This window comes from Leucoraja erinacea, chromosome 33 (genome assembly GCF_028641065.1).
Source record: "Leucoraja erinacea ecotype New England chromosome 33, Leri_hhj_1, whole genome shotgun sequence".
In the NCBI taxonomy this organism is placed as follows: Eukaryota; Metazoa; Chordata; class Chondrichthyes; order Rajiformes; family Rajidae; genus Leucoraja; species Leucoraja erinaceus.
Genome location: NC_073409.1, coordinates 12596834 through 12608862, shown reverse-complemented (window position 1 = coordinate 12608862; position 12029 = coordinate 12596834). Strand labels below are relative to the sequence as shown.

Below are 12029 nucleotides of genomic sequence, written 5' to 3'. Positions count from 1 at the left end.
AATCTAGTCTTTTATTCCTATTTTACAAATCATCATGTTCATACTTACAATGGGCAAGTCTGAATAAACCAGTTATACCTCCTGTGACAGGGTTCATATTATACATATTCACAGTAATTTACAATGGGGAAAGCATGCAGCAGATACATTTTTAAAATTCTCAATTTAAATTTATTAGCAATAATATGACAACAATTTAAAATGATTTACTCCTTTTTGCAGCCTACAGAAGGAGTTCCAATGGACTACAACAAGATAATCTCTTACCATTATCTACTCTAGTCATTGATAGTTTTTTGGTTGCATCTTCATCGCGTGGCTGTGGATTTGGTGAGGAGACGAATCGCTTAGTTCCTGCCGAATTACTGTGGAGGGAGAACATCTTATTAAAGATACTCAAACTCTTCTCCAAATACTGACCTGACAAAAGTATTTAGCTGTCTGTCATGTTCATAGTTAGCACTCTAACCTCCAACACGCTGGGTTGGGGGTTCCACTCCATAGAAACAAGTTCATTTTTCGTGATGACAGTCCAGAGCCTTAGACTTTGCACAAGATGTTAACCAATTGTTGGTCCCCCTGTTGATGTCAATTCGACCAGTGGCAAAGAACCAAGATGTTAGATTGTTCTCCAAAGTGAATTTGAGAGAACCCATAGTACTGATTATGAATGGTGCAATATGGTGCATGGAAACAAGATCCTTGCCCCAACTCGGCCATGCTGACCAAGTTGCTTACCTTTGTCTGGCTCAAATCCCTCCAAATCTTTCCTATTCACATATCTATTCAAGTGTCTTTGAAATTTCACATTTGTAGTGGTCTCTAGCACTTTCTCAGGTAGTTTGTTCGACTACAGGGCAAAGACTGTGACTACTCATCTTATCTATGCAATTCATGATTATTTTTTAAACCATGATTAGGGCACCCCTTAGCCTCCTATATACACCAAGGAAAAAAATCCAAGCCTCTACTTAGCCTCATACCAAAATTCAACACCTCTGAATTAAACACCGTCTGCCGTTCGTTCCTCAGACCATTCACCTGATCAGGATTTTGTCACAAATGTACCACCTATATCACCAATTTCAGTGTCGTTTGCGAACTTATTAACCATGCCACCCAGATTCTCATTCAAATCATTAATATAAATTACAAACACCATGTGGTACCTTGTCAAAGTCCTTCGTGGGACAAGTACACTGAGATTTGGCCCTCAAATGTTGTTCCACATTTTCAATTTCTAAAAATATATTTCATTGCCTGTTCCTGATCTATCTTATTATGCCCGACTCATTTCTCTCTCATTACCATGTTGCCCCAACTTCACTCCTCTAACTTACACTCCACAATCCATGCACCCTGGAATTTCCACTCCATGTTCCTCTTTTTCTTTAAATGCTAAGAAATTCTGCTTCAATCAATAATTGTTAACAATACACTATCTTTGAATTGAATATCTTTAGTCGTTATTATTTGGGATCACTACTTAGAATGCTCAAATATTTTATTTGGGATCGCTACTTAGAATGTCTGGGGGGGGGGGGGGTCATTGCTGATATTTTCCCCATAAACATCATGCCATTCTAGAATGGTAGATCAGGTTGTTAGTCATGTAATTTCAGAATAATTTAACCAGCTAATTAGTTCAGGAACATAACAATACCTCAGCACTAAATTACTTCCTGAGATGGTAATTATTCATCAGGAAAATTCCTTCCTAAACGATGTATCTACTAGAATCGCAATGCAGAGCTTGATGTCTTGCTGAGCCACAGCTACTCAAAAAAAAGGTCACGTTTCTGGTCTGTGGTTTTTTAACTGATCTCAAGCAGCAAAGCAGATAAAGAACCAAACTCTGCTTCAGAAATGTTGCACTATTGGGGCACAGATAGGGATGAAGAGTTCAAGGAAAAAAATTGAGATGGGGGCAGAAGGGGGTTAACTGAGAGGAATGCAAAGATGCAGAGAATAAAAAGTATAGGATTTGTATAAACAGGTATTTGTAATGGTCAGCACAGATTTTGTGGGCTGAAAAGCCTGTTTCTGTGCTGTATCGGTGCGACGCTGTGGTAAGAATAACCAGCTGATATAATTTGCATTCCCATCCTACTCCAACTACACTTAGCGGTGTATTTGCAATCACCACGTAATCACCGCTTCAGCAGTAATGCCTCTGAAGTGTAAACATCTGGTTAAGTTTCACTGTCTGTTTTCACACATAAAGCTTGAGCACTTACTTGAGGTGCATAGTGGTGCAAGCACTGGAACGATGGTCCTGTGCTTGGAGTCTTTGAAAACATAGAACATAGAAACAGGAACATGTTGACCCATGGGAAAAAGGAGGGTAAACTTTATGATGTATCTAGTGAAGATGCTCAGAGGCACAGATTCCCAGTCATACAAGATTAAAAAAAGGCCATTTGACACAGCATCTCCACCATCAGGCATCCATCTGTACTAATCCCATTTTCAAGCATTTGGTCCAGTGTTCAGGTGCAGATCAAGATATTCTGAGAGTATCTTCCTATCTTCACCACCCTTGAGGCAAAGTATTCCAAATTTATGCTACCCTGGGGGTGATGAAATACTGGGGTCCCTTAAATCCTCGACTCCTTGCCTTAAACCCACACCCTCTTGTTTCTTACACCTCTGCTGTGGGGAAAAGCTTCTCTTTGTACTATCAAGCCTGTCTATAATCTTGTATACCTCAATCAGGACTTCTTAATCTCCTCTTCCCCAAGAAAGTAAACACAGCCCACCTGGTCTTTCCTTGTAACTGAAATACTTCAACCCAGAGTACTCTGTTTTGGCCGTACCAATATTTTACATAGTTGTAATTACTGTGCTTTTCTATTCTATGCCCCGTCTTAACGAAAACAAGTATCACATATGGCCTCTTAATTACCTCTTCCATCCATTCTGCCAGCCTCATGGGCTTTTGATTTGTATATCAAGATCCCTCTGTTCCCCAGGGACTTCCCATTTTTTTGTATAGCCCAGCATTATTAGTTCTCTCAAAATGCGTCACTTTTCAGAATTAAATTCCACCTGCCACTGCTTATCCAACATACCAACTGATAATCATTTGTAGCCAAAGATTACACGCTTCACTAACAACAATACCATACATTTTCATATCATCTGCAAACTTATTAATGATACCTTGTACATTCACATCCAAGTTATTAATGTCTACAACAAACAGTCACAGGTAGATTCTCAAAGTACACCACTGATCAAACAGCCTTCAAACCAGGCAATCAACTCCCCATTATCAATCCACAACTCCTATTACCAAACCAAAGATGGGATAAACCAGAATGGAAAATTTGTTATGTTAATGGTGACTTCAATGCAGAAACAAAGGAGATATGGTAGATTAGAAAATTACAATTGGATGTAAAGATTGGCAGTGATTTCACTAAAGAGGGCCATTCCAAAGATTAAGATCCAGCTGCAGCTCAAATATCATTCATGTGCAATGCAATAACTCAAACTACACAGGCCAACTGGAGCCATCCTGATTGGTGAAACATAAGGTGCATCTTCCGAATCAGTGAGAAAAATAAATAAGACGAGAGAAAGAAATGGATTGGAGCTAAATCAAGTTTAGAATATTATAAAGTCATACCAGATTGATGAAGCAAAAACATGAAAAAAAGTAAGAAGAAAAAAAACCTCTTGAGAACAATTCACTACCTGCAGGATTGACTGGCTGCAAGTTCAGTTGTTCACTTTTCAGATTGGTTCTCAGCTGCATTACAAAATTAATATTACAATTATAGCAAATCATAAGATCCCAGGGGAAGGATAGAACTAAGTTTAACTTTCAGAAGATTAACAGCAGACCATTATGGAACGTAGCAATTTGCAGTTCATTCTTTCTTGCACACTGGATAAAAGTAACTGAACAATATTAAACTTACTTAACTGGGAACCAAATTCTGACCTGCTAAACTTCTACCTACAGTTACTCACGATGATCTTCCCATGGACAGTGACAGAAAGAAAATACACATTCATCCACAGGATGGCATTAAACAGTCTCCTACATAATCTTCAATGTAAAATAAAATCACTTGTACAAACAAACCTGAGACAATTGAGGAAGGATGGCAGAGATGCCTGATCACTTTCAGGGGATGGTGGAATAAAATCAATTTCACAGTCCTCATTCTCCAGGTGATCGGGGTTTCTGCCCTCAGTGAAAATGGCATCAAGTTGTGGCTGGCTGCTCCGAGGGCTGTCAGCATCTGTAAGGTCAACTACAGTTGCAGAAAGTAGATAAAGTAAGTAATTAGGAATATGAATGTCCTTATTATATAGGGCTAGAGGAGACGGCAAGGATGTCTTTCGATCAAGGGCTTTAAGATCATATCTGGAGAATTGTTTACAGTCCTGATCTCGAAAATAAGGTTATATTTGCCATGGGGAATGTGCAATGTGGATTCCAGATGCGATTGTTCTAAAAATGACAAAAAGAGGATGATGAGCTCACAATTATTGGATTTTAGAAGACGAAAAGCAATTTCATTGAAATGTACAATGATTCTCAGGCAGGTGTCAGAGGTTACCATTTCCTTATGATGAGAGTCTAGGTGCTGTAATCTCCAGACTGGCCATTTAGGAATGATGACTAAAAAAATCTATTCACTCAGGGAACAGTAAACCTTAGTAATTCTTCACCCCAGGACGCACAGCTACTATTGAAGGCTAAAATGAATGGATTGTTGGATATGTGGAGACCAGGCAGGAAATTAATGGTCTTATGGCATTATATTAATTAACAGAGCAGGTCAAGGTAATGGTGATGATGATGGAGGTACCACAGGCCTGATCTTCCTATTTATTTCATCCTTATTTTTATCATTAATTTTTACATTCCGTAATGTGGAATTCTAAAGATGTGGTAAGAGTGACTCCCCCTGATATCAATGCAGTAGTGTGGTATTAAGGTGCTCTGATAAAAAATGAAGTCAATAGGCATCAAAATGGAAAATGTTCCAATGGTCGGAGTTATATCTCGCGCAAAGGGAATGACTGTGGCTGTCAGCCCAGCTCGAGGATATCATTGCATGAGTTTCTCAGGATTATCTCCTAGGCTCAACCACATTCAACTGCTTCTTCAATGACCTCCCTTCCACCAGAAGATCTGAAGTTGGAATGTTCACTGATGTTCACTGACTGCACAATGTTCAATTCAATTTGCAACTCCTCAGCAAATGAAACAGCCATTGCCTACACGGAAAATATTCAGCGTGGACCTGATAAATGGCAAATAACATTCAGACCACACCAGTGACAGACAATTACCATTTCCAACCAGAGGGCATCTAAACACCCACAATTGACATTTAATGGCATAACCACTGCTGAAAACTCATCACTAATATCTATGGAGTCACTATGGATGAGCTATATAAATACTGCATTTACAAGAGACATTAAAAACTGGGTTACTGTGGCAAATAATTATCATCCTCTTGGTACCCCAGAGCCTCTAATCTTTTACTAGCGTCTCGTTTAAGAAATTTATTAAATTTAAGACAAATCATAACAAACCCAATAACTCTTACTTTTCTCTTCTATATCCTCCTTCCCAATGCCATCCGAGTCATCGTCACTTAAGATGATCCTTGGGCCTGAAGACCTGTGTCTTCTTTGGAGAAAAAGACCTGGTGTAATCTTCATCCTCACAGTGGGGAAGCTCCCGAGAACTGACCAGGCAGATTTCAAGGTTGTTAACCTGCTTTGACTCTGTAAAGCAATTCCTTGGAGACTGAACAATTGCATTCTCCTTGGTGAGGAAAGACAAATTCTGTTCTCCATTGACATGTTTCACATTACGATCACCTCCATTTAGATCTTTGGGTGAAGTCAATCCACTGGTGTTTGAATGTTTCACTTTATTTGATTCCTGTGTTGACTGTTCTGTGCTCGAGGACAAACTTGATTTCAAACCACTTTTTTCTTTCTTTGGGGTTTCAAAGTCTTCCAGATCATCCCAATCATCCAGGCTGATAACAGAGCCCGAGGACTCATCTGGATCAAGCTTCTTAGAAATCAGGGCAGTTGTTGCAGTTTGCCTCAGAGATGGGGATGTTGTCAAAGAAGCAACAAATCGGGATGTTGAATCCAACTGCTTGGCAGCATGTTCAAAAAAGTTATTGATTTTGAGTGGTTGTTCATTAGGTATTGGTGAACGTGGTTTTGATTCAGGCTTACTCACGGTTGCTTGTTTGAAAACATTGACATCTCTGTCCTTGAGAGCATTGGTGCTGGTAAATCTCTGTAGACTGGGAGTTCCAACAGTACCGGGGTGAACCTTCTTAAATGTGAATGCCCTGTTAATGATAAATTGCATTTAAAAGTTAGTACTATTTGGAGACTTGCTTTGCTTTATGGCAAGTCAGCAAAGAGTGCTTGTGAGGAATAAATCAGGGCAGCACAGTAGAGTAGTGTTAGGACTGCACAGACAGTGTAGGCAGGTCACAAGGCAGGTAGAGCTGCTGCCTCACAGCTCCAGAGACCCGGGTTCAATCCTGATCTCAAGTGCTTTCTGTGTGGAGTTTGCGCGTTCTCCCTGTGACCACATGGGTTTCCTCCAGGTGCCCTGGTTTCCTCCCAAATCCCAAAGACGTACGGCTTTGTAGGTTAATTGCCCTCTGTAAATTGCCACTAATGTGTAGGGGTTGCATGTGAAAGCGGGAGAACATAGAACCAGTGTGTTTGGGTGATCGATGGTCGATGTGTACTTGATGGGCCAAAGGGCCTGTTTCCATGCTGAATCTTTAAATTAAACTAAATTCGGAACTGCATGGAGGGCAGTCAGATATAAATATTGCTTTGAAATTATTAGATATTTTTACTACTTACCCTTGTTTGCTCTTCCCCAGTGAAAGTTTATTTGGGACTCCTTTCTCTGAGTGAAGCTCCAGTTGTTTCTGGAGGTTGTTCTGTGGTAAGCAAGTCATTCTGCAGAACAAATCAAATCAAATAAGAATAATTTGTGATCCCATTTTTAGAGTTTGGCTTATTTTACACTTTGGTAATCACATCCAGGTGTTTACCAAAAGTTGCTAGCCGAGGATTTGTATCACAATGCAGAAATTTGACCAAGCAACTGAACTTCCATCTGGTTTTCCACCATTTTCCAAGCACTGTACTCTCTAAATTAAACAAAAAACACAGCTGGAGGAACTCAGGCAGCATCTTCAAGGGAAATGGACAGATGACAGTTGGAGTCAGGCCCCTTCTTCAACCTGATGGAGTAGACAAGTAATAACTGATAGAATGAGGCGAGAGGCACAGGTGGGGAAAGAGTTAGCAAGTAATAGGTGGATTTACATATGAGTGAGGTGGGAGAGAAAAGTGTGGAGATCGTAACCAAAGCCAAGGGTAATAAGTGGGGAAGACAAAAGGGTGAAATCTGATAAGGATGGAACGGAGTAAAATATAATCCAAAGGGAGGGATATTCGGTAGAAGACGTTTAGACACTGACTGGGCATGAACCAGAACACCTGGAAATCCTTGTGGAATAAGATGCCAGCAAAGAACTGTGGAAGGAGCAAGTCTAGGTAAGAACATGGTCAAGGAGCAGGAGAACAGTAGGAATTACAGAAAAGATGCAGTCAGAGAGAGTCTCACAGAACTCCAATCAAACTGTAGATGATGAGTTTAATCACCACCAAGTCAGAATTCTATAGCTTTAGATTTGAACAGATAATCTGAATGTCACAAAAAGCTGGAGGAACTCAGTGGGTATCTCTGGAGAAAAGGAATAGTTGATGTTTAGTGTCGAGAACCATCTTCAGACCCAAAACATCACATATTCCTTTTCTCCAGAAATTCCGTTTGACCTGCTATGTTACTCCAGATTTTTGTGTCTATCTTCGGTTTAAACCAGCATCTGCAGTTCCTTCCTACACATTTAGTCTGAATGTCATTTCTCTACAGCTACATGCAGATTTAGATTTCAAGGCTTATTTCAATGATTAAATCACATAATACAGGACGAGACATGCAGTAGTGAGGAATCCATGCTCAGAGTCAGAGAGTTATACAGCACGGAAACAGCCCCTTCGGCCCAAAGTATCCATGTTGAATAAGTTGCCTAACTGAGCCAGTCTCTTGCCTGCAGCTGGTCCATCTTCTGTCAATCCTTTTCTATGCATGTACCTATCCGAGCACCTTTTAAATGCCTTAATTGTACCTGACACTACCACTTCCTCTGGGAGTTTGTTTCAAATACACACCACGCTCTGTGAAAAGAAAAAGAGCTAACTGGCCAGCTAATAAATGCTCTTTTTTAAATAATAAAACAAAGGGTAGTTAACCTTATTTATTCCTCGCAGGCCCTGCAGAGACCAGGGTGTATTGCTGTGTGCGAAGGAACAGCAGATGCTGGATTCCACCGAAGATAGACACAAAAAGCTGGAGTAACTCCGCGGGACAGGCAGCATCTCTGGAGAGAAGGAATCGGATCGAGACCCGTCTTCAGGCTGATGAAGGGACTCGACCTGAAATGCCACCCATTCATTCTCTCCAGAGATGCTGCCTGGCCCGCTGACTGAGTGAGTTACTCCAGCTTTTTGTGAGCTTGCTGCTTGTTTACCCGCTGGCTGCTGTCTGCAAGAATTAAAAACTTACCTCCACACCACATCTCAGCTGAAGCTGCTACGCCTGCAAATCGACAGCCCGGTGCTGCCCGCTAGGCCCGGTGCTGCCCGCTAGGCCCGGTGTTCCCCGCTAGGCCCGGTGTTCCCCGCTAGGCCCGGTGTTCCCCGCTAGGCCCAGTACCCGCGACCGCTCTCCAGCGATCAAATTCCCGCGCCCGCTCCTCCGCCGTGTCCAGGAAGTGCGTCGGAGCGCTCGCTCTCTCTCGCCCCCCAGCGGGCAGGATAAAGAAATGACGCCAGGAGGAAACAGACCACAAAGGCTAAACCAAAGATCCTATAGGATAATCAATGGGTTAAACAATCTCAAGGGGGAAACGAAATGGCAGATAAGGTAGCAAAAGAGGTAACAAAAAGAAGTAAGATTGATTTAACTATTAACATAGGTAAAACTGAAATCAAAGACATTATTAAGCAAAGACTGAAGGAAAGATGGCAAAAGCAATGGGAGGAAGAACGGAAAGGACGGTGGTTCTACAGAGTCCAGAGGAAAGTGGGAAAGATGAGATGTGCAGGAAAGAACAGAGAAGAGGAGACAGTGATTTCAAGAATTAGATTTGGACACACTGGTCTGAACAGTACACTTTTTGTAATGGGCAAGCATAATACAGGCAGATGTGAATACTGTGGGCAAGAGGAAACGATAGAGCATGTCATTGTACATTGTGAGAGGTATGAGGAGGAGAGAGAACGGATGAGTGAGCAGTTCAGAAAAGAAGGAGTACAATTTGATTTGGTAGATATTTTGCAAGGGAGTTCAAATAAGTGCTATCAAATCCTGATGCTTTTTCTTAGGGTAACCAATTTGTTCGGAAGGATATAGGTTATTAGAATATGTAATGGTGTTGTTTGATCCACACTCCATGCCAGTTGGTGGCGGTAATGCACCAAAAAAGTTGTTTGCCAACCGCCAAAAAACACTATATAGAAGAAGAAGACAATCTCAAGGGGGACATTTTCCACACAGATGGTCGATATATGGAGCAAGCTGCCAGATGGGGTAGATGAGGCAGTACTATAACAACAATTGAAGGATATTTGCACAGGTAGAAGATGGATGGAGAAAGTTTAAAGGGACATAGGTCGGACTAGTGTAGATGGGGCATCTTGCTCGGTATGTCAGGTTGGGCAAAAGGGCATGTTTCCATTCTGTTTAGACTCTATGATTCTAATTCCTTGTGTTTCAGAAGGAACTGCAGATGTTGGAAAATCGAAGGTACACAAAAATGCTGGAGAAACTCAGCGGGTGCAGCAGCATCTATGGAGCGAAGGAAATAGGCAACGTTTCAGGCCGAAACCCTTCTTCAGACTGTTGTTCACTAACTTAACAACATATGAACTGGAGGTAGACAATCAGTTTCCTCCCCTCCACAGATGCTGCCTCACCCGCTGAGTTTCTCCAGCATTTTTGTCTACCTCCAGTTCATACGTTGTTAAGTTAGTGAAAAAAGAATTCGAATCATAGTCTAAACAGAATGGAAACACGCCCTTTGGCCCAACCTGACAAGCAAGCTTTTTTTTGCCAATTTGTACATAGCAAGCTCCCACAAACATCGCTTCCCAGATACTGTCCCTGATGGATGTTTGGCGTTTGGCCCACATCCATGGGACGTCTTCTATGAAGTAATGCTGTGTTCACCATGAGGGCAGCTTAATATCTCGGCTGAAAGAGGGCATCTCTGACAGTTCAGCATTCTCTCTGTACTGTGTCAGTCAGGGTTTTTATTCCAAGTGTTCAGGGGTGAGACTTAGGTAATTTTATACAAGTTGATAGTGAAAAAAAAAATCAGAATAAAGCTATTAACTAATGGTGTTGTATTTTTGCTTTCAATAGAATTGTAATTTGTGCAAAATGCAGTTTCCTGAAATTCATCCTCAAAAAAGCTTATTTTTAATCTTTGGAGGCAAAATTAGAAATTTAATTGTAAAAGTTATTTGTGTGTTCTTAGATATGTTGAAGTGCAGATGGTTATTAGTTGCATTGAGAAAATTCATTGTAAATCAATTAAATTAAAATTATTCCTGTGTAATTGGATGTTCAATTTCTTCATCAACAGACCGCAATTGGTACAAATTGGCAACAGCACTTCCTCCTCGATAACCGTCAACACAGGATCAGCTCAAGGCTGTGTGCTCAGTTCCCTGCTCTTTATTATACCCATAATTCCGTAGCTAGACACAGCTCCAACACCATCTTTAAATTCACTCATGATATCACTGTTGCACAAATAATGGGTAACAATGAGACAGAGTACAGAAGGGAGATTGATAATCTCATTGAATAAGATGAGATTCCATAACAAGAATCTTGCTTGCAATGTTAACAAGACCAAGGTGCTGATTGTTGCCTTCAGGAGCAACAAGCTGGGGATCCACGAATCTGCCTTTATCAATGGGTCGGTGGTGGACAGAATCAATAGCTTCAAGTGGCACAGCTGTTGAGCTGCTGCCTTACAGTGCCAGAGACCCAGGTTTGATCCTGACCTTGGTGCTATCTGTATGGAATTTGCACATTCTCCTTGTGACCGAATGAATTTCCTCTAGGTGCTCGTTTCCTTCCACATCCCAAAGACGTGTGGGTTTGTAGGCTAATTGGCCTCTGTTAATTGCTCCCAGTGTTTGAAGAGTGGATTAGAAAATGGAATAACGTGGAACTAGGGTCAGCATGGATTTGGTGGGCTGATTGGCCTGTTTTGATGCTGTATCTTTAAACTAAAGTCTTGGGCATGCTTATGTCCAAAGTTGTGCCGTAGGTGTAGAACAATGATGCAATGATAGAGAAAGCTCAACACGCCTCTAGTTACTTAGAAGATTGAAGCGATTACATTTGTCAAAAAAATACTTTATCAAACTTCTATTGGTGTATGGTAGAGATCAAACCTACTGGTTGCATCACAGTCTGGTTCGCCCGGGAAACCCCAGGAACAAAGGAGACTACAGAGAATGATGAACAGTCCTAGTCCATCACCGGTGTGGACCTCTCCACCATCGAACGGATCTAGAGGAGCTGCCTCAAAAAAAGTAGCCAATATCACCAAAGACCCATACCACCCTGACATGCTCTCATTTTGCTCCTATTATCAGGGAAAGGGTCCATGAACACCAGGTTCAAAAACAGCTTCTTCCGAGCAACTATCAGGATCTTGAACACTACACAACACTAACCTCAGCAACTATGATCTTCTATGGACTGTCTTTGGTTGAATTGTGGACTTTGGTCTTTTGCACTGATGATTGCCTAGTATTACAGTTATTTACTTTAATGTATTTTGATTATTATATATTTTGTGTTATTGCATTTATGGGCTTGTTAAGCTGCAGCAAGTAAGAATTTCATTGTTCTGTTGCAAGTA

General features: G+C 41.1%; 1 protein-coding gene across 1 annotated transcript in view; it reads right to left on the bottom strand.

The window, feature by feature from the left end:
* blm (BLM RecQ like helicase) overlaps positions 1 to 8798 on the bottom strand; it is a 38028-nt gene extending 29230 nt beyond the window's left edge. Inside the window, 6 exon segments of the mRNA XM_055661365.1 lie at positions 268 to 365; positions 4094 to 4265; positions 5577 to 5655; positions 5657 to 6344; positions 6877 to 6975; positions 8651 to 8798. Coding sequence (XP_055517340.1) covers positions 268 to 365; positions 4094 to 4265; positions 5577 to 5655; positions 5657 to 6344; positions 6877 to 6974 — 1135 coding nt within the window. The 5' untranslated portion in view covers position 6975; positions 8651 to 8798.
* Between the last annotated feature and the right edge of the window lie 3231 nt (positions 8799 to 12029).